The 24,563-nt window shown below is 38.2% G+C and overlaps 1 protein-coding gene across 1 annotated transcript in view; it reads right to left on the bottom strand.

The window, feature by feature from the left end:
• The window catches only part of LOC121299199 (proprotein convertase subtilisin/kexin type 5-like), a 168,205-nt gene that overhangs the window by 26,772 nt on the left and 116,870 nt on the right, over window positions 1-24,563 (bottom strand). The window contains exons 21-22 of the mRNA XM_041226833.1: window positions 20,850-20,952; window positions 15,546-15,682 (exon numbers count right to left, since the gene is read on the bottom strand). Of these exons, the coding sequence (XP_041082767.1) occupies window positions 15,546-15,682; window positions 20,850-20,952 (240 nt within the window). The remainder of the gene's footprint in view (window positions 1-15,545; window positions 15,683-20,849; window positions 20,953-24,563) is intronic.

Raw genomic sequence — 24,563 nt, 5'->3', positions numbered from 1 at the left:
CCACATGTCATCCAGTTCCTATCCAGTTTTAAATAACTTTAGCATAACTGAGGCAGAAGTGCTAAAGGGACTAGGAGCTCTTAAAATAAACAAATCCCCTGGGCCGGATGAGATCCTCCCAGTAGTACTCAAAGAAATGAACGAAGTAATTTACAAACTGCTAACCAAGATCATGCAGCAGTCTCTTGACACAAGGGTGGTACCGACAGACTGGAAAATTGCAAACGTAATACCGATCCACAAAAAGGGAAACAAAATTGAACCAGGTAAATAGAGACCAGTAAGCCTGACTTCTATTATATGCAAACTTATGGAAACTATAATAAGATCCAAAATGGAAAATTACCTATATGGTAGGAGTGGCAAACACTGTTGTAGCAGCAAAGGTCAATCAAAATGATCTAGACAAGATTCAGAACTGGGCAGACACATGGCAAATTACATTTAATAAAGAAAAGTGTAAGGTACTGCACGCAGGAAATAAAAATTTACATTATAAATATCATATGGGAGATACTGAAATCGGAGAAGGAATCTATGAAAAAGACCTAGGAGTTTTTGTTGACTCAGAAATGTCTTCATCTAGACAATGTGGGGAAGCTATAAAAAAGGCTAACAAGATGCTCGGATACATTGTGAAAAGTGCTGAATTTAAATCAAGGGAAGTAATGTTACAACTGTACAATGCACTAGTAAGACCTCATCTAGAATATTGTGTGCAGTTCTGGTCACCTCGCTATAAAAAAGATATTGCTGCTCTGAAAGAGTGCAAAGAAGAGCGACCAGAATTATTCTGGGCTTAAAAGGCATGTCATATGCAGACAGGCTAAAAGAATTGAATCTGTTCAGTCTTGAACAAAGAAGACTACATGGCGACATAATTCAACCATTCAAAATTCTAAAAGGTATTGACAGTGTCGACCCAAGGGACTTTTTCAGCCTGAAAAAAGAAACAAGGACCAGGGGTCACAAATGGAGATTAGACAAAGGGGCATTCAGAACAGAAAATAGGAGGCACTTTTTTACACAGAGAATTGTGAGGGTCTGGAATCAACTCCCCAGTAATGTTGTTGAAACTGACACCCTGGGATCCTTCAAGAAGCTGCTTGATGAGATTCTGGGATCAATAAGCTACTAACAACCAAACCAGCAAGATGGGCCGAATGGCCTCCTCTCGTTTGTAAACTTTCTTATGTTCTTATGTTCAGTGTTTCCATCTGCTAATGGATTTTTTCAGTAGGATAAAGGTCCATGCCACAAGGCTAGGATTGTCCAGGAATGGTTCCACAAATATGACAGTGAATTCAGCTTACTGCAGAGGCCTGCCCAGTCACCAGATCTCAATCCAATTGAGCATCTCTGGGATGAGATGGAACGAGATATTGAGAGTAGAGGACCAGCATGGGCCAGCATCCCTGTGGAACGCTTTCGACACCTCGTAGAGTCCATACCCTGACGAAATGAGGCTGTTCTGAGGGCAAAAGGGGGTGTATCTCAATATTAGGAAGGTATACCTGATGTTTTGTACGCTATATATTTTTGTACAATATATATATATATATATATATATATATATATATATATATATATATATATATATATATATTTCACTACCAGTCAAAAGTTTTAGAACACCTCCAATTTTCCAGTTTTTATTGAAATTTACACAGTTTAATGTCTCAATGTATTCAATGTAATGTCTCAATGTAATTAAACCATAGAACAAATAAACAATTGAAAATAAATAAGAAATCATAGAATCGTTTTGTTTAGCAAAATTTAATCAAAATTTTTGACTCATCAAAGTAGCCACCTTTTGAAGATATAACAGCCCAACACACTCGTGGCATTCTTTTTACAATGCTTATCAAATATTGTTCAGAAAGTTCTTTCAACACTGTTGTAGAAGTTCCCACACATGTGTTGCACTTGTAGGTTGCTTTGCTTTCACCCTTCTGTCCAGTTCATCCCAAACCAGCTCGATGGGGTTTAAGTCTGAAGACTGTGCTGGCGATTCCATGATTTATAGCCTACCGTCTTGTTCTTTTCTTCTAAGGTAGTTCTGACATAGCCTGGAGGTATGTTCTGGGTCATTATCTTGCTGTAGGATGAGACCCTGACCAAGTAGGCGTATACCAGAGGGTATTGCATGGTGCTGCAAAATGCTGTGGTAGCCATTTTGGTTCAGGGTGCCACTCACTCTGTTCAAGTCGCCGACTCTGGATCCAGCAAAAGAGCACCAGACCATCACACGTCCTCCTCCATGTTTGACAGTTTCTGTCACACACCGAGGAACTATCCTTTCGCCTACTCTACAGCGTACAAAAACACTGCTTGATGAACTGAAGATTTCAAATTTTGATTCATCGATCCATAAGACCTTCTTCCAGTCTTCATGACCCAGGCAAGCCTCTTTTTCTTATTTTGCCTTAGCAATGGCTTTCTTACTGCCACTCGACCTGTCAAACCTGCAGCTTGAAGTCTTCTCTTCACAGTTTAAACTGAGACTTGCTTATTTTGACCAGTGTTAAACTGTGCTTGAAGCTGTTGTCCTGTGAGCTGTCTATCACGCAAGCTGTTGACTCTCAGAAACTTGTCTTCTGATTCTGTTGTGGCTTTGGGTCTGCCAGACCTCTTCCTGTCAGAGTTTCCTCCAGTTTCCAAGTGCCTTTTTTATGGTGTAGGAAACTGTACTCACTGACACCTTGGTTTTCTTTGCAATTTCTCTAAAGGAAAGACCTACACTTTTAAGGGTTATATGGTCTGTCTGTCTTCCTTTGTTAATTGCCTTTTTCTCGCCATTATGATAGCAATATACTACTTCCTGCAGTACAATACACTCCAGATAATGCTTAAGAGGGTGTAGTAACACAGTCTGTTCCAACACTGCTTTTATACAGACAGAGGGTTTGTAAGTAATCAACAAAAGTTGGGACACATGTAGGAATTGTTAGCATCAACTTTCAAGGCTTAATTTACTTCCACTGCTGCAGAACAGCTGTAAGTTGTAAACCCATTACTTGTTCCCTGAAAAAGGCTTTTTGTATAACTCTGAAATATACATTATTTTTCAGTTTTTGGTAACCTAAACTTTTTTTTTTTTCTTTTTTTAACCTCTGGCAGTTTACCGCTTACCTTTGCACCATTTCATGTTATTCACTGGACTTGAACTGCTTAAATTTCAATAAAAACTGGAAAAATGGGGGTGTTCTAAAACTTTTGACTGGTAGTGTGTGTGTGTGTGTGTGTGTGTGTGTGTGTGTGTGTGTGTATATATATATATATATATATATATATATATATATATATATATATATATATATATATATATATATATATCGCGAATTATTAATATATAATATATATATATATTAATATATATATGCGCTAATATATGATTAGATAATCATCAAATAATAATTTTTTTTTTTTAATGATTGGGACCCCATGATAACAAATTGATAATATTTTAATGAAATAGAATATTCCATGAAATTAAAAAATTGTCTTGTATATATTATCTTACTGTTAAGAATGTAATCTATGTTGTTGCTGCTAAAAGTAACTGAGAATTTGTATCTGTGAACAAATATAGAATGATTATGCAGAGATCAAGAGTAACCTGCTTTGTTAATGTATTTTATACATATTAATCTGTTTTAAATCAGTCCCAACTGTAGCCGTCTGTCTTTAGAGAAAGTAATAATATTTAACATTTGTACATTGTCATGTGCCGCTGTTTCAGAATTCTTTTTTTTTTTCGTTTTTGACTGCTGTCTGAGTCTAAATGCCGCTGGATCGTAGCTCGACGTATGTGATCCAGTGAAACATTGCAATTTGTACAAAATAGTTTGCCACCAGTAGAATGCAAAATGATTGTATACGCAGTAATTATTGTAGATTGTTTTTGATTAATTTTGGCAAAATGTTCACTCGCTTAGTTGAGATTGCAGAGTATACTGAACCCGCCCCTGATGCCCAGATCTACCAATCAGCTGATAAGAGCCCAGAGTGGTTATTGGCTGCTGTTAAGTGTCATCAATAAATCCAGTCCACTTTTCTTTTTGAAATTGAAAGCTTAAAATCACATCAGGAACCTAGCCTGGTACACAGAACTTGGATTTAAGTTCAGGGTAAAAGTGCACAAAATTTGCACGATAAAGAATAAATTTTACGGTCCGGGTCACTTTTGTCACGGCCGTGAAATAGGTGGAGCCTTAGTAATGTACTGTGTAAGTGCAAAAATAAAATGATCAACCAGATTTGTTGCTGTAAAAATTTCTGTTGTAGGAAAGGGTAGGCTACCTCTAATTAAGGTAACCAGACGTCCTGTTTTGGGCAGGACAGTCCCACTTTTGGAACGCTGGTCCCAGCGTCCCCAGAACCTTTCTTGGGATGCACATTTCAACCCGTTTTTCTTCCCAGATCATTGTCACGCTGGTAACAGAATATTATATTTCATGCAGGCTGCCGTGTATCTAACTTACTACAGTACAATGACAAGGCTGAATGACCAGTGCAAATCTAGAAAATTACTGAAAGGTCAACATTCATATTTGCAACCATTCACAGAGAATTGCGGGTGGGTTTATCCACGTTGCTGAAACGAACTGACAGCTATCCTCTTCTGAATCCTCACTCTCGCTGTCTAACAATAATGGGTCATACAGGTACTATTGTTTTGTGTTGAAATTATTCTCTTCATCCATGATATTTGTATATCTGCATACAAACAACTTTGCTTTGTGTGTAGCTATAGGCGACAATTGCGGAAATCAACAATGCCATGTTGAAATGTTTACAACACAAGTGCACTGATATGAGAGGTAAAAGTAACAAAAAGTAAATAATATAATTCAAATTCATCTATTAACAACAAAACAGCACACCTTAAATTGAAATTCAATTTCTTCAAGGAAAAAAATAGCATACTGTAAATTGAAATTCAATTTACCCTAGGTGCAGAAGTTCTTTATTTGAGCTGTATACTTTTGCTCCACAGTTTATTTAAATACATTTTATCTGAACTGTGCAAGCACAAAGTGTCAATCATTCCCCTTAGCCTCACCCACTGCCATCGAGGAAATCGAGGCTTGCTCTTGCTGTCTGCAGACACGTTAAGCCGATCACAGCCAACCTTAATTGGAACCCAAAACTGACACTCAATAAACAAGTTCTGGATGTTTTTTTTTTGTGTTGATCAGTGGCAAAACATCCTAATTAAATCCATTTTGATTCCATGTTGTAACACAATAAAATGTGGAAAAGTCCAAGGGGGTGAATACTTTTGAGAGCCACTGTATATATAAACTAAAGATGCTATATAAACTAGATGCTATATAAAGACTGGTGACCTTCTGGTTACAAGCCCTGGATTTTAACCACTGGACCACACACACACACATATATTAAAGTCAGTATACACTAGTGTGGACTTTTCAGGCTCAGATCAGAGGTTGTTTGGAAAGTAAATATTTAATAAATGCAAAAATAATAACATTTTGGAATCTCACTGCATCATACTATAAAAGGACTTTTGACTAGGCTGTTTATGTTATTTTATTTATGTATCTTTTTCTGTGCTAGCATCAATAACAGTAATAGTTTGAAACACAATTAAATTAAAAAAAAAGTCTAACACCTAAGATCCTTGAAACATTGATTTATGAATAGAAAGACAGAGCTGTAACTAGACATTTTAACACCCGGGGCAGGCAATCATATCAATTAATTTGATTAATTGTCTATCCTATCGTAATGTTTTTATTACGTAGGTTCTAAATATGTGTTATCAAACAACACAGATATACCATAATAATAACAAACTGGCTAAGTTATGGTGTTGGTTTGTGTAGAACCAGGTTCATGGTTGTTAAGACCGTTGCTAAGGAAGTGACGCATGCGATCTTCAGGCGACGACAGCTGACAAGTGAAAACATTGAGAACTGCTGAACGACATTCTTACTTCACACACACACACACAAAGAAAGTGTTTTATTTTAGGTACACACTTTTTGGAGCAACAGTCAACAGTGGAAACCACTTTATCTCTGTGATACGAAGAAAGAGTAATTGGATTTTAATGTTGGCCTAAAGGAAAACTTCCAGATAAAAGCTGCAATGTGTAATGTAATTTATATATTGGTGTGAGTACTGATGTAAACAACACAATTTCTAGTAACATTAGAGCAATTTGATTTCCAGAAATGTGGTGCATTGCATGTACCAGGCTATTGTTTGGTAACATATGTGTTGCTACGTCATGTAAAATTTAATTAAAAGAATAACACAACATATTTTCATGTTAAATGATATGATTTTGTACCTTTAACTGATTATTATAAATTCGTATATTTCACATACTGTATTTGTTGCTTAGTTCAAAACATGTGACTTTTTAATTTAAAAAAAGGCCTTTGTTTCTTACAATTTATAATAAATGCTCTAATTTTCATACTAAATAGCACTTAACAGTACTGTACATGTATGACAGAGACAGAATGATTCTTGGTGATAAATCTCTCTCCCACCCTGTGAGGGTGCTGTGTAATGGGAACAGAGTGCCCTGGACTGGATGGTCAGATGGCTCACTCCCATACGAAGTGGCAGCTGCTGATTGGAGGTAACCAATGGGTCATGATTGACGGTACAAAAAGCGGGTGTAGCGAAATGATCTGTTCCTTTGTATGGTTATGCTGAACCAGAAGGAAACATGTGCTATTATCGTGAGTGTTTTGTTTTGTTTTTGTTGTGTATAAAAACACTGTTTGTTATTATTAGACAGCTGAATCTGATCCGGAGCTGTCGCCAAGGGCTAGCACATATCCTAACATCATTACACTTGTTTTCAAGATAAACTGTATTTGCACTACAAGCACTAGAGCACTCACTGTGGACTAGTGATTATGTTTGTGTTACGTGTCGGTGTAAAAAGAACGGGACTGTTATTATTTTGGGATCAACCCGTGGATTACAACAAAGCAATACACGTCGCTGTATGACAGAGACCGCAACGGACATTAGCACACAGACCATTACACCGACTGCCCATAACAGCATTATGACATCACCGCGACGGACATTACCTCACAGACCATAACAGCTCTACGACATCACCATGCCAAACTACAATTCATTTTCCAGAAAAATCTGTGAAGTTCACAAACGCGTCACTTATCAGGAACTCCCCCCGCCACCCTCAATATGCAGGTTTTAATATAACTTAGCAGTGTCAGCGAGACTTGTATTGCACAATTGTAAAGCAGTTGGATACAAGGTTTGATGAAGATCTCTTGTAGCTCGAAACATTGATCTTGTGTATAATAAAAAATAAACACTTTGGAGCATAATATATAAGAGTGTGGGTACTATGTTTGTTTAACTTTAAAATCTTTCTACCCTGCACCTTGAAAGATTTTCTGTGTGTGTATGTTTTCTCTTTGTTTACTAGCAGACCCCCATCCCATTTCTTAGAGCATCTATTTCTCAAGGAAGAAATAAACAGTGGTTGTTGTTACTGCTATTTTGGCCTCAAAACTGCCTTTGGTGTGTTTCTGTTGTCCGCCGCCGCCACAATATGTAGAAACATTTGTTTGCCCATTTGGCAGGGCACCCAAAAATGTAATCCTGTAAGCTGCTGGAGAATAGATTTATACCATATCTGTGTGTGTGTGTGTGTGTGTGTGTGTGTGTGTGTGTGTGTGTGTGTGTGTGTGTGTGTATGCAGTGGTCATCCAAAGTTTACAAACCCTAATTTATGTAAGTGTAACATCATAAAAATATATATGTATATAGTACATTCCTATAAACACCACTATTTATTTATTGTTAATATATGTAGATGGCACATTCCAAACATCCAACTATTCTGTTTTCTAATATAAAAATAAAAAGTTCCAAAACAAAAAACTGACAGTTAAGCTTGTTACACTTATGTACTGCTTTGTCTGTGTTGTGCTCTTGTAGCCCTGAATAAATATATTTTCAAAGATACAAGAAATCACTATTTAATATGTGTAGCAGAAGCATACATTGGGATACCTTTGACAAACAACTGTGAATAACTGGCCAATTGTAATATATGCTGAGACCTAGAGGGTAGAAGACTCACTCAAAGATATGAATGCACAATTAAATACTACTACGACTACTATAATAATAATAATAATAATAGTAATAATAATAATAATAAAAGCGTCTGCTCGGAACTCAGATACAGGGGAATGGGGAAAAGCTGCAAGTCTCACGTTGTCATTTGAAGAATTGAATCAAGCTTGTGCCTTTGACAACTGAAAAATATTAGTGGGTGTAAATATCTCTGTGATGTATTTGTAAGGGTCTTTTAATAGACCCTTTTATTAGAAATAGTGTACAGACCCTGATTAGCAGTAGTACTATAATAATAATAATAAATAATAATAATAATAATAATAATAATAATAATAATAATAACAACATGTCAATCAATAACATACATACAAAGGGGAATTATCTGACTACAACATTTTAATTTCAAACAACAAAAGTGAACTCGCTCTGGATAAAAGCATCATGCTAGAAAGAAAACAGTGGGTTAAGTAGGGATACAACAGGGCAGAGAAGCAAGGACAACAACATAAAGTTAAACTCTTTGTTTAAAAATCAAATCTGTACAAAATATACATTAAAAAAATTAAATCCACCACAAAGCTCTGTCAGTTGAATCTTTCTTTACTCTTAGCTTGCAATCAAGTGCCCCTCCCCGACTCCCAGAGACAGCACAATTTACCGTTCCTTTAGAAGATCCTGCCCTGGATTTCCATCAGCTACGTTCAAAGTTTTAAAAGACCTATCCAGACCATTTCATACCCCATTTCATCCTGTGGCAGCTCGTGATTTCGACTGGTCACAACATGCTCCAACGACACTGCTGTACTGCAACTATTTCACCAGCGCCTCTGAAACCATGGTTACCATGGCAATGTCTTCATTGAGTGAATGTGGGGAGTGGTAAATTGCCATGGTGATCAGGCAGCTTCATCCGACACTGTGAGCTCCGTGTCTCAGTACTGCAATCTTCTGGCTTCCTGTTGCTGCGCTTTCACTACCTGTGAAGGTGCGTTCAACTCGTCGAATTGTGACCTCTAAATACTGCATTAACTTATTCATATATATGACTAACTGGCCTAAAAACATGTATTGAATATATTCAAATCTAAAAGAATACACAATTGTTGTTCTACATAGACAACGATTTTAAACAGAATAACCAAATATACTCTATCCTGCTTCACTCAAGCCAATGGTTAATTCCAGTCATAACCTCTAGATGACAGTATAACACCACAAGTTCTAAATACAGTCTTTAAGCTGGTTTTCTATCACTGCGAAGCTTGCGCACCGACTTTTCATCCATTCCTGCAGTTTGTTGTCACTCCGAGGGATTCTCAGGAGTTCCCCTCCTGCCTCAACCTTTTGCTTATCTATATCAACTGACCTTCTTCAATTTCAACTCTTCCCCTCTTTGAGGATCTGGTCATGAAGCAATGCACTCAGCTGCTTTTTGAGATCCTCAGAGTCTACCATCAGTAACTTCCAGCTTCCCTGGTCAGGTATCCATTCCACAGACATATTCCTGTTCCCAGATTTGTGTTTCCTTATCTGGCTCCATTCCTCCAAACCGACCTGCTCATCACAGCACTTTATTCAACTTTCAAAGTCATCATTTCATCAACTCAAGCTGCCAGTCAGACACGGAACCATATCCTATGATTATCAATGTTTCAGTCAATGGCCTCCTACCCCCAATAGTCAATACTCTCATAAATTGCTCCCAGCCAAATCAACAGGTTTTGCAGAAGCATTGGAGCATTCTTCATCCGCTCTGGTTCTGCAGCGGTCTCAGACCATCTCTGCCCCAAGCAGCGCCATCTCTGGCTTTATCTAAATCTGCCTTAGCACTCAAAGAACAATATCCACCGCATTCAGACATTCGTTCAGTCCAGCTGCCACTCAGCCCTCTGTTCTAGCTCTCCTTCTGCCTCTACTTTCAGTATCCAAGTTCCATCAGCTGGTCCCATCTGCTTCCACAACCCCCATCCAGAATCCCCAGCTTCTCCAGCTGCTATTTGACTGAATCCTACTCTCAGTAACCTCATCAATCTGCTCAGCATTACATGTCTGCAGTCCTCGCCCCTTGTTCAAGAGTTTCTTATTCTACAGCCTGCTCAATGTTTTCAATCTTCTGCGTCAGGAATCCAATAATCATATTCCTTCAATCAAAACCGGATCATCGTCCATGCTAGGGATTCTCTCCATCTCCGTCCAGTATCTCCATACCAGCAGTTCACCTGACCCTCCGTGGGATTTTTAAGAGTTTTCCCCCTGCCTCACCTTCCCGCCTGTCTATATCAATGGACATTTTCCATTTGCACATTTCCACTCTTCGGAAAGGCTGCTTCTCCCCCTACAAGGACCTAGCTATAGAGATCATCTGCCTATTGACCTCCTTTGATGCTTACTTCACCATTTGGCTGCATACCTCCAAGATGGATCAATTTCAGCGTGGTCAGTTCATTCAGTCATCAAGTATCAAGTCCCCTATCCCCCCTTTCTTTTCAACATCAAGGTATCTCCCCAGCAGGAACCCCCCCCCCCCCCCCCCCCCTGTTCATTGTAAGTTCCATGCTATTGATTCCTCTCGTCCAAAAGTTTGTTGATCGAGTCATCACTGGTCTTTCACCCACCTCTCCACCCTCGCCTCCAGAGCAGAGCCTCTTCTCCTCGGACTCCAAATAGAGGTGGCCTCCAGAGCAGGGTGGAGAGTGGGAGGTAGTAGCCAACTCATCATATCCTGGATCAGAATATGGACTGAGACCCTCGCCTCCAGAGCAGGCCTCCCTCCTGGACTCCCCCACCCCCCCCCCATCATTCCATGTAGGGCCAACATCAATCATAGCCTGATCAAGAATGTGGAGAGCTGGTCCTCCTCTGTGGTGGATTCTTATATTCATTCATCCTCCTTTGATATAGTTGCTGCTCATTTTTTAAAATTACTAGTATGCCCGGAGTGGGGGCTTCCTGTCTGCCAGCGCCACCAGAGGTTTTCCCCTAATCAGCCTAAAGGGTTTTTTTCCTCTCCACTGAGCAGCAGGTATACACATAGTCATATCCTACTAAATTACTAACCATCCTCCTGTTTGTCCTTCTTGTCTTTTGTTTATGTTATGCGCTGGCATGTGCTGTCTTTTGTTCGTCTCATGGTGTGGGAGATTTCACGATGAGCCGGAAGTCCATCCTTTTGGGGGGGGGGGGGGGGGGGGGTTGTCAAGTGAGTCTAACTTCCCCGACCTCAGGGCTAGGCATCCGCCTCCATTACCTTCAGGGGTGTCCTCACCATGTGAGCCAGAGCGGACCCCCAGCCATACTTTGTCCTTTCACAGCTCCTGCGCTTATCTTACCTCACTCGAGGCTCTGTTCTATACTCTGCCTTACATTTGGGACGTGGCTACTCCGTGCTCAAGTCCCATATTAACCTCTAGGCCTAGTCCTTATTTCTGGTCCCAGGCATCGTGAATTCTTGGCCAATTGGGGGGTCTAACGAGCGCCCCTGGGATGTGTCGGCATCGTCTCCCTCAGTCAGCGACCACTTTCTATCCTAATATCCATGACCTGCTCCGCTGGTCTGCTACTAGAGTCAAGGCCTCGCTCGCTCCTCTCCGGTCGGTCCTTTCTAGCTGGCATCTGTCCTACTAACGGCTCCTTTCTGCTTCTTCTGCCCTATCCTTACACCAACAGCTCACGCACCGTGAAATATATAAAAATATATATATATATTATATATATATATATATATATATATATATATATAATATATATATATATATATTATAAATTTAAATTATCTTATTATCTTATTGAAATTTGTAGCACCTTGTAGACAATAGCATCAAAAGGGATGAATACTTTTGAATTAGCATTTTTGGAGTTTTGCAAAAAAAAAAAAAAAAAAAAAAAATTGCACATTGCAAATTTATTTCTTGTAACTTTTTTCCTCATCCACAAAAGCAAAACTTTTGCTACAAAAATTTAAAGAAATTTCTAGAAATTATAAATTTCCATTGGGGTATGTAAACTTTTGACTACAATTGTGTGATAGATAGATAGATAGATAGATAGATAGATAGATAGATAGATAGATAGATAGATAGATAGATAGATAGATAGATAGATAGATAGATAGATAGATAGATAGATAGATAGATAGATACTTTTTTTTTACTTTTTGAAAAAAAACTTTATTTAACAATTAAATAGAATACACACAATCAATATTTATAAAACACAGATTATTATGAAATCAATTCAGATCCACCCAAGGTAAACAAAACAATACATAAAATACTGTGGACACATAACAATTCACATCGCAGATACTCCTCCAGATCACCATCCTCCTTAACAGCACACAACACACTGTCTACACACCAGACTTCCTCAAACATTGCTAAATTATGCATTGCCTTATAAAAATTAAAATCCAATCTAACCCGTGTTAATACAAGCATTCTAAAAATAACGAAAAGATCAGTATTTAAAACGTCATTCATTTTGTTTTTCCTGCTCTTTAAAATTGCTAATTTGGCCTGTCCAATAATAAAATTCACCAGCTGGATTGAGTACTTTCTCTTTTTACAATATGTAAAACCAAAAATAAAAACCACCTCAGAGAACACAAAACCCAGCCCAGCAAGCAATTCCGTCAGAGCAGCAAACAAAGGTTTCAATCTGGTGCAGAACACAAAACAATGATAAACAGTCTCCCTCTGTGAGCAAAATGGACAGGAATCCTTCACCTCGGGGTTTATGATGCTCACAAAGGAGTTAACGGCAATCATGGTATGTAAGATCCTCCACTGCAGATCCCCCTATCTTTTTGGTAGTGGTGGCTTATACAGGGTTCTCTAAGCTGGCACTATCTGTTCCGTCACCCCCAGCCTCTCTCTCCAGTGTGTGTCTGGTAGTGCCCTGAGCTGTTGCTGGTATCGGCCCTTTACACACACCCTATACAGCTGTTTACCCTCTACTGTGCACAGAGGGAGATCTCTCAGACCCTCTACAGTCAGTAAACCCTGCTCATCAAAAGCCTGACTGATCGCTGGGGACACTAACAGTGATGGAAAGGGGGAATCAGTGTGAGGAACTCTCCGATCCCTGAACAGCTGTCTCAAGAGCTCCAGCCCCTCACCGGGGAGAACAGCACGTACCTGGGTGTGGAAACGCTCAGCAGTGTGGACAGACCGCATCCCCAGAGCCGACGTTAACCACTGAGGAGTCACCCAGCTGTAGGTGTTGAAATCTCAAAGGGCTGTAAGCTTTACAACACCTGCCTTCACTAACATATGTATAAAAGTAGCAGACTGAACAATATCACACTTCAAGATTGTGTTATATATTAACGGCTCTTCTAGGAGCCAGTCAAGGCTAATATTTTCATTGCCCCTCTGCTCAATACGCACCCACTGCCATGCCCTCAGCAGGCTCTTATAGTAGTCTGGTAGTCAGTCCATCTCCAGTTTACCCATTTCTTGCAGAAAAAGACCCCTATCCAGACCCAGCCTCCCCACCTGCTGCAGGAAGGCACAGGCAAACTGCCTCCACGGGATGTCCTCAGTGCAATACAGCAGCCTCTGCAGGGCGTGTAACCTAAAAGCCTCCGTCCTGCTAGAAAAGTCTATGAGTCCCTGACCCCCTCAGCCAGAGGCAGGTACAGCACACTCTGTCTGATCCAATGCACCCCATCCCAGAAAAACTCCAGCATCACAGCCTGAACCTGTTTTACTAATGACTGTGGGGGTTCCAAGCAGATGAACCTGTGCCACAAGCTAGAGGCCACCAAGTTATTAATAACGAGTACCCTACCTCTATAGGAGATCTGGGGAAGCAGCCATTTCCACCGCTGTAACCTGCTTTTCACCTTCTCCACCATCCCCTCCCAATTCCTCTGCACTGTGCTGTCATCCCCGAGATGGACACCCAGATAAAGGAACCCGCCCCTGCTCCACTGCAAACCAGCAGGTAAAATTGGAGGGCGACAACCCCTCCAGTCCCCCAGAAGCACTGCACTACTCTTATCCCAGTTTACTTTAGCAGATGACACCTTCTCAAACAGTCTTTGACAGGTGCCTACACTGTCAACATCAGTTTCGTTGTTAACAATTACAGCAATGTCATCTGCATAAGCTGTTACCTTCACTGGTTTACCGGGACACTGAGGAATGGACAGTCCAGTCAATACCCTCCTCAGCTCATTTATAAGAGGCTCTATTGCTAAAGCACAGAGCATACCATACATGGAACACCCCTGTCTAATACCTCTCTGAACAGGGAAAGGGGCGCTTAAGCCACCATTGATTTTCAATAGACTGGAGACGTCACCATAGAGCAGCTGAACCTTCTCTAAGAAACCGGTCCCAAACCCAAAAGCTTTTAGTGCCCTCCACAGATAGAGGTGATCTACCCAGTCAAAAGCCTTTTCCTGATCCAACAACACTACACCTGCACTGAAACCAAAAAGCTTGGAGGCTGCCAGTATATCTCGAATTAGAAAGATATTATCGAAAATGGATCTGAAAATGGAATGTCTGGAACGCAATATGTTTGGTCTCCTTGCACCACCCGCTCTATCACAGTCCTGAGGCGGTTTGCGAGGGTTCTAGAAAGGATTTTATAATCGGCACAGAGCAACGACACAGGTCTCCAGTTTTTAATACTACACAAATCTCCCTTTTTAGGGAGGAGAGTGATGACTGCTCTTCTGCAGCTCTGAGGTGGAACTTTATCCTGCACACTCTCCCTGAAAACATCCAACAAGTCCTCTCCCAGCAGAGACCAGAACTTTTTATAAAACTCCAGTGGGAGGCCATCAAGTCCAGGTGTCTTTCCATTGTTCAGCCCCTGCAGGGCATCAGAGAGTTCAGAGAGTGTCAGATAGACACAGACATAGACATAGATAGATAGATAGATAGATAGATAGATAGATAGATAGATAGATAGATAGATAGATAGATAGATAGATAGATAGATGCATTTGAATGTATCTCTGCATTGCATTACAAGCTTATAGAGTAAGCATACTATTATCCAGCTACACACTCCTCACTTTTTATTCTGAATAAACCCACATTGCACTCACAACTGCAAATCTTTAGTTAATATCTAATTGTTGTCTGCCTCCAGCCAAGTCATTTGCAACTTTGTTTTAATGAAGCACTGCACACATTACAGTCTTCACAACTCAGGCTCTTCAACATATCCACTCCCTCATTTGCATGTCATTAATTTTATCACGTGAAAGCGGTGGGTAAACTTATATTTAGAACTACGTTATGAGAAATTCTCATACGAGAAACTCATTAAATATTGGTAACAACTTGGTTATCCTCACAAATAAATAGTACATTTTGTAAATATTACAAAAGGACTGTAGTTCATTTTGTAGATATCAATCTGTCTGTATTTTGAACTGCCCTTTCATTATTACCCTGAAAACAGAAAAACGGTCTTACCTTTGTCACAGGCTGTGCAGTTGTACGGTTCCCCACCACTGCATTGTTTGCATGTGTGGTGGCACAAGTGGCACTGTCCATTTAACTGAAACTTCCCCTTGGAGCAAGCAATAATACAATGGCCATCATCAAAGTACCTAAGGATGGAAAAAAAAAAAAAAAACATTTCACAGTATCACCCATAACTATTAAACATTCAGCAGTGCTACACTCAGAAATAAAATAAATTACAAACTCTTGTGATAATTATGTTTTTATATTTTGAGTGCTGCATAAAGGATCACATACACAATTAGAAAAAAAAAAAAAACTTCACGAAACAAATAACTTCTGTACTTGTCAGAACTACTTATAGTTTATCTGGGCAGTAACAGATATCTGAAGGGAGCTATAGGACTGAATTGCCCGTCACAGTTTATTGAAAGATTGCTGTCTGAACTCCAGTGATTGGCTGACTCAACAGTTGCGGGCTGCTTGATTCCGTCATTACAAAGTATTGATTGGCTGGTTTTGGTGAATAATAAAATAAAATTGGACCAATTGTTTCTTTCTTTAGTATTTGCAGATTATTCTATGTATTTTTTCTCATGTCAAAAAATGATACATATCTTACACGCAAATGAAACATGATGGCAAAAAACACAAGAGTCTACAGAAAGTGCAGAGACAAAGTTATATTGAATCCCTTTGGATCACTGTCATGTTGGCTTTAATAAAAAGTGTATCATTGTTAGTTATTATAGTTTTATTGTGACATTAATGTTTTTGATTTTAAATAGCACACAATTGTGCTGAAATGGAAAGTTATGGAATCCCAAAGGGACATCATGAAATAATATCTTGCTGACTGCAGCAGACACCTGGTGTTCTCGGTGGATAGATTAGGAGGCAATTACCGTATTGTCCTCATGGCATTACAACTATGCAAAACTAGTGTGCTTTTAGACTCATGCTTTTAACATGCTATAATATGTTGCGTTTATGTATATTATAAACAAAATCCATGCATTTAAAAATGACACCTATGCATTTTTTTGCAGTACAGACTTTGGTGCATTGACAGAGTGGTGCATTGACAGAGGCTGAGTGTGAAAAAAAAGATCACAATCTATCTTAGAGTGAATTTTTCCTTTGAGAAGTTTTCATATTTTAGTCACAAATCTTCCTTTCTTTTAATTCTGAAAGCTAAATTCAGTAGCTTGCAAAACTTAAGTCCAAGATGGCTGACAGGCAAGAAATGTAGTCGAATTTGATGTGTCTAAACATGTTTTTAATTTTAATTTTATATGTTTAAGTTAAATAAAAACTCTTGATAATAACCTATTTTGGGGTTTTGTTTGCTGAAATCTAAAAATACGTTTGATCACCCTAGTATAATATTTTAATTACAAGGATGCTTCATAGATGCCACCATTTCAGCGACCCCCTGTAGTCTGGCCGGGCACCTGCAGGCTTGCTTGTAAGCTGCTCAGAGCTGCGTTGTCCTCCGACGCTGTAGCTCTGAGGTGGCTGTATGGTGGGTCTGCAGTGTGAAAAGAAGCGGTCGGCTGACGGCACACGCTTTGGAGGACAGCGTGTGTTCTTCTTCGCCGCTCCCGAGTCAGCGCAAGTGTGGTAGCGGTGAGCTGAGCCTAAAAAAAATTGACTTTTCTAAATTGGGAGAAAATGATAAAAAAAAAAATAATAATTTGGCGACTACATCATTTAAAAAAAAAAAAAAAAAAACCTGCCTGCATTATCATTAAGGTGAAATATAACCACTGCTAACCATAAAACCGCCAACTTTCTACCATCTTAGAACCCACAGTAACAACTGACCTGTTGCATTGCAATATTTAGAGCTGTGTCAGATAAGGACAAACTAGCTCATTTACATTTTCACATAAAATGTGGTTTCCATGTGAAAATGTGTGTGGTTTTCCTGTGTTTTTCTCATTTATACAAGCTAATGGCTGTTTTTTTGGGCCACAAACCTGATTCACACGAGTAATTCTCCCAAACGTATACACGCATCACCACTTCACGTGTAAATAGGCCCGCATGGAAACTGACCCTAAGCAGAGTTAAACAGATTCCCACATCGACAACATTACAAAGGCGCAATTTAAAAAATAAATAAAAAAAATAAAAAATAAAAATACTTTGGTGATTTATGCAAAGTATAGACATTTTAAACACTGTGGTACAAATGTATAATATTCTGACATTCACGCCAACAGAGAGTAGGTAATTAAAATGATGTTATTTTGGACAATACACTATTTTTGTCAAGATTTGTTAATATATTTTAATTAAAATAATTTATGTTTGTGTGTGTATAAGAATACCAACAATTTAAAAAAATAAACATCAATAAAATAACTTTTCATAACAAAGATAAACTTGAACAAATGTTACAATGCCTAGTGGTACCAAATATTAGATTCTGACCCAAATTTATTTTTATAGTTTGTCGCACTGACTCTCCAAACTCTCTTCCTCAGATCTTCCTCTACCTTTCATCTTCTGTCTTCCACTGATAAGGGATCAGCTGGTCTCACTGCATGCCTTGCTTCTCAAAGGAGACAACCTCTATACATGACATAACTCCCACAATATCTCAGAACAAAAGGAATACACTTTTTTGGGGAGGTACCATAATACCCAAAACTAATTGTAATATTTTTTAATAAAAGTAGCTGGCGCAAATATTGTTTTAGACTGTGGATTGCGCCGGTCACTGTCTCCCTGTACGCATAAAAGTTTCCATAACAGCGAATTATTCCATTAATTTTTATTGATCTCGTTAACATGCATTTTGATTAACGAGTCCCTCTTATCTAGTTGAGACAGGAAGTGATTATGTGACCTGCGCAATTAAGCTTTTTAATGAGAAATGTGTTCATTAGTGGCCTCATCAACTCAATTTCAAAACATTAACAGATTGATTTTATTAATACATTTTGTTTGAAAATCACTTGCTACAAAAGCTGTTGTTACTAAACTGTGAGTTTTGTACAATAACACTGATTTAGGTGTCAAAGGGTTTAAATTGCTAAGCCTTTTTTCAGTTTTTTGCTGCGGTAAAAAACAAAATGCCAGTTTAAATCATTCCGTGAAAAGAAGTGTGATTTTTGTTATTTTTGTGAATTTTAGTCATTTATAATAGTAGTTCTCAATTATTTTTATTTATAAAACCTTCATTTTATAACTTTCAGGATGACCTGTGCATACCCTGATATTAAGGTTGTCACTATTTTTTTACAGTTATCCTACCTTTCACATTTTATATCGGCCCAACCATAATTGATACTGATACAGAAGAGAACATAGTTATGCATAATTCATGTGACATAATGAAAGTCTATGAAAGCAATATGTTGCATTCCCAGAAACTCTGTGTGTCTGTGGTCTCTCATCGAACCTGCATCTGAACCTCCCTCTGATGGGCAACCACTAAGGACCCCTCACAACTACCCCTGAGTGAGGGTTCACAGTAGAGTATGCAAATATAAAATGTCCAACCAAAGTTAATCAAGTAAAACTAAAAAAAAAAATAGTAAAGACCCTTGCCAAGACTGTTATTGTACACTATGGTATAATGCAACTTGCACGATTTTATAGCAACTTATGACAGTATTAACTGTATAATAATAATTTTTATAAAAGTAGCTAATGTTGATTTAGTTTTATTGCAGATTTTCTATCCATTATATTTTACAATACAGGGACTTTTTTATTATTATTTAATTATGCATATATTTAATTATGCAAAATATAGATAAAAGAAAATATAAAAATCTATAAATGCAAAACAAACACATTTATACAATAATTATAAATTAAAAAAATACAAAAAAAAAAAAAAAAAAAAAAAAAAAATGACAGCTAAAGATTGAGTAAGTATGTTTTGAGAAGCAGTAACAGACTGAACAGTCCTGAGGATAACCGGTAGCTGGTTCCACCACAGGGGGGACAATGGAAGAGAAGGAGAGAGCATGGGAGGAAGGAGAGTGAAGAGAAGGCAGAAGGAGAGTGAAGAGAAGGCAAAATAAGACGGCCAGTAGAGGATGAGTCGGGAGGGCAAGAGGGAATGTAAGGAACACAGGGGATTGGAGATCGGAAGGGGCAGTATGATAAAAAGAGCGATAGGCAAGAGCAAGAGACTTAAACTGGATGCGAGCAGAGATAGGTAACCAGTGGAGAGTATGAAGCAGAGGGGTAGCGTGAGAGTAGCGGGGTTGGGAGAATACCAGACAAGCAACAGAATTTTTAATAAGTTGAAGAGGGCGAATAACTGAAGCAAGGAGACCAGCGAGGAGAGAGTTGCAATAATACAATCTAGGAAGAAAAAGAGCTTGGACAAGGAATTGAGTGGAATGTGTAGATAGAAACGGGCAGATTATATAGATGTTGCTAAGAAAGAAACGACAAGTATGTGTTGAGAATATGAAAGGGAAGAAAGATTGATAGCATCAATGCAGACTGAGATAGAGAGGTCAAAGGAGAGAGGAGAATTTGAAGGAGAGTAAAGGAGGTTGGATTTAGAAAGGTTGAGTTTGAAGTGATGTGAATATGTCCAAGATGAGATTGCTGAGAAACAATCTGAAATGTGGGAGGAGATATGGGAGTCAAAGGAAGGAAAAGAGAGAAAGATCTGAGTATTGTCAGCCTATAGGTGATATGAGAAGCCAAAAGAGGAGATAAGAGTACCTAGTGAGCGAGCGGGTATAGAATGAGAATAGAAGGGGACCTAGGACAGATCCTTGAGGTACTCCTTCAGAGAGAGGGGGCCGGGCCAAGATACCTGAAAAGAATGGTTAGAAAGATAGGAGGAAAACCAGTCAAAAGCAGTGCCTGAGATTCCTAGATCAGAGAGAGGGGAAAGGAGAAATGCATGACTGACAGTGTCAAAGGCAGCGGAGAGTAAATTCAAGGAGAATTAGAATGGAAGAAAGGGAAAAAACATGAGCAGTAGTTGGCCTGGAGTTCACAGTTAAGGAGCAAAGGTCAGAATCAGATATTGGCGTGAAAGTTGAGCATGAGGGAGGGGGAAGCAGGAAGACAGGGTGAGGTCAGGTGAGGAGGGGATAGGTGAAGGTGGATTGGAGAATAGCTTCTGGGTATCAGATTCCTTTGAAAGAAGAAGGTGGCAAAATCATCAGGTGTAAAGGAGGAGGATTGGGAAGAGGGTGGGGGTTTAACGATGGAGGAAAAGGTGGATAAAAGTTGCAGCTGTGTTAGAAGACAGGATGAGAGATTCATAGTATCAATGTTTGGCAGAGGTGAGTGTTGACAATGAGGAGAGGAAGGAACAGGACTTACCTTGTGGGTGTACAACTAAGACACTGATTCTTATCTGGTCCAGTACACTTGTAACAGGTTGCATCACAGAGGTGACACTTTCCAGAATCATCTATGTATTCTCCTAGCAAACAGAAGATTTTGGCAACAAAAGTTTAGGATTTCATTTTTAAAAGTAAGATAAAAAACAAGACACATCAAATTGTAAGCAGTCAAATCAATATTTCCTTACTAGGTAATATACTTGTTTAAATGTTTATGTCTTAGGGTAGGAATCACCCCCTCAACATGTTTTAACTACTACTGCTTCAGCTGAATTCATTTTCTAACCTCATATCTCTGCCTTAGTCTGAGGTGAACTCGCTAAAACTTTTTTGATTACTATCCACTTGGCAGCTATGAACACACCAAACCTTTTATCTCAGTTACCCTGTGTTAGGAGTTTAAGCCACAAGTTCACTCTAAAAACAGATGCACGAAACAAGGTACATATGCAATCTATTAAAAACATATGAAATAAAAGGAACAGAAAGGCTGTAAAACATGAACATAAAATAACAAATATGGAAAAGCACACATCTAGAGATTAATGTCACTTCAGATGACAATAATATCATATATTAGTATGCTTAACAAATTGTTTTTCTGTATAACCAATTGCAAAAGGGGAGAGGACTTCCAGAATTAATTCATTTTCCTTTGATCCACAGCCAAGTGGATACCTATAGACATGGAAAATGTAGTAAGTATGTCTGATACATGAGGCCAGACAGATTACTTTCATTGTTTTCCAACATCAGACTTTGGCAAGCAGCCTTGGAAAATGGAAGCCTGTCCCATACATGTCAGCATGAACACATTCAGAACTGCCTGACACAGACCATAACAATAAAACACCAAAGCATTACATCCATAATGGCCAAAGGAAGAATTGTACCTGTACTCTCAGCCAAAGACTATCAGTTAATAAACATAGCAATCACTTTCACTGGGTATGTATTCCTGAGGTTCACAGTAAATATTGGTCATGCTTTATACTTAAACAATTACCAGTAATTATTACACAGTAATAAGGTTAGTATTCAGGATAGGGTTAGGGTAATAAAATGAAGGAATTTTTTGGTAATATCTTATAACAATGACACTAGTAATTGTTGCCCAGTTAATATACAGTGTTACTTAACCCTTATTCTGTGTCGATGTTGTATCCAACTGCATCCCAGATCTCTCTTTCCTAGCCAATTTTCAATTCTGAACTGTTTAAAAACAAATTGTGACAGAATTGTCATATTTCTGACACCAGATTTCTGCTGCAACACATTTCCACAGGTTTCTTATAGAAAAGTGGTTGTGAAAGCAGGAAAACTTACAACATATCACAAAGGAAAAGCTATGTGCCTTTTTAATTTGATTTAATTAACTCTAGGCTACCAGATGTGAGCTTTAAATGGCCAAAATGGTACTGGATTAAGAGGTGTAACTGATAACTGTTTCTAGATTTCCACCCTTCGTCTACCTCTAGTATTATATGTATCAGTTCTACTATTTTACTTATTCTTTAAGTGCTGTCTGTCCAGCACTCTAGGAAAATAAAGTATATTCATAACTTTTAACTGTAAATGCCTGGCAGTACCACATATGAAGGGTATTGTCAAGATAGGCTTTTTCAGCCACTTAAGTAGAAATATATGTAAAGCCTCTTCCTCAAGTTACAAGCAGTCAATGGAGATGTATTGTGTATATACTATATATATAATATAGATATATATATATATATATATATATATATATATATACTTAATGGACAACATGAACTCAATGATAAAAGCAGTTCCCCAATGCGTCATTAAGATGAAAGGGGATTCACATTCCTTCAATTACCTAGCTTAAACTATACCAGCACCTGCAGAATTCAAGTACTGTATCTAACAACGTAAAACCTCACAAAAACATTTATTTTAACCAGACAATTTAACCAGCCAACAATTAAAGTTGATTGGCATTGTTATAAGGTAAGCCCAAGATGTTATAATTTCCAATTAATATAAAACATAAACAATATTTATTCTGAACCTCAAGAATACATAAAAAAAGTTGAAATGATTGTTGTTACATTATTATTATTAGCTGATTAGGCAGATAACTGGAAATATATTTGTTTAAATTCTAATACCATTTGTTTATAATATCTTGTTCATAATACCTCTTGTCCAAGTGGTGGTATTAAGGCTCACTACTGATGATGTGCTGTTATATCATTAGTCAGAATAATTCTACAAATGCAAGAGATTATAGGACCAAAGACGATCTCAAAGTTGAGGATTTGAAGCAGCCCAAAAGAACCTGTTCTTGTGGGCTCTCAATGACTTAGGCCACATGTGTATTGGCAATGAGGCTAGTGGATGTTAAACCAACTTAGACTCAAAATGATAATTCAGCAACACACTGAGCAGGATGATTTATAGTAGACTTATATCTATTTGTATTGACAGCAAGAAAGCTGAAAAATACTTCTCAGTCTCCTCCAATATGACTTAAGGTGCTGTTTGAAGTTTTCTGTAACATTTCAATAGTCCTGAGGCTGATCTAGTGCTGCACTTCTAGTATGTACACTACAGGGACCATGGAAGAAAATACGCAGAAAAAAGCATTGGTTTAATTTCACCAGTGATTCGGTTATTCCATGTCCATGTAAAATCCACATAGTAATGATACTGTACTGTATGTGAAGTACCAACCTGAACATAATCTGAACATATTCATTTATTGAACACAAAGCATATTAAAATAAAGCAACATTTCCATTTGCTGTTAATAATAATAATAATAATAATAATAATAATAATAATAATAATAATAATAATAATAATAATCTGTGTATCTAACATCCATCTTGTCCTCCCCTTGGTAGTCTGCTTTTGAACAGCAGTCACTTCTAGACAATTTAAAGAGATACTTAATCAGATTATAACATTGTTGCCTCATTGTTTTAATTATTGATGTAGCTGTAGCTGATGTATTATAGAAAGCTTGTATTCTCTCCCTTTATGTAATCTATATTTATCAAAGTTTAATTTATTAAAATGATGCTCACAAAATACAAAATACAAATCATTCTCAGTCCAACCTTTTTGTTATCACAGTATGAATTGAGTTTGATGGAGAGAGATTCATAACAGGCCATCAGGACGTGAGAATGTATACAACACACCCTTATGCAAATCATTTAGTGAAGCAGATGGGTGCAATATACAGAGAACATAACACATTGCCAACTACATTATTCAGACTTGTAAACCTGCCAATCAATGCATGGGCTCAATTTGCTTTTGCACATATATTGTCACGGTAGCCACAGCAGACCTGAACTCTCGAAATATTCTATTCAAGTTTACACCCAAAAAATTAGTTTAGGGGGTGGAATATGAGACCAAGTGGAAATATGTTCATTTTGTTTGGTCAGTGTTCTGTTCTGGTATTTGTAGTTGTTTGTGTCCTCATAGACTTTGTGTCACAGAGCACACTTTTAATCCATTTCTACTGTTCAGATAGGGTAAACTGGATACCCATAGACCTCACACCCTTCTTGGCTTGTTCTGGTTCTGCCATCTTTTTGCCTACAGTAGGTAATGGGCATAACTGTATAAAAGGGAAATACGCTCCATCAAGAAATATTTTTGTGATGTTATACATATATCACAGCCTTTATGGGTACTGCCCAATATGTTTTGTAAT

The sequence above is a fragment of the Polyodon spathula genome, chromosome 2 (assembly GCF_017654505.1).
Source record: "Polyodon spathula isolate WHYD16114869_AA chromosome 2, ASM1765450v1, whole genome shotgun sequence".
Taxonomy (NCBI): domain Eukaryota; kingdom Metazoa; phylum Chordata; class Actinopteri; order Acipenseriformes; family Polyodontidae; genus Polyodon; species Polyodon spathula.
Note: the sequence above shows the minus strand (reverse complement) of the source record. Positions and strands in the feature narration are given on the sequence as shown.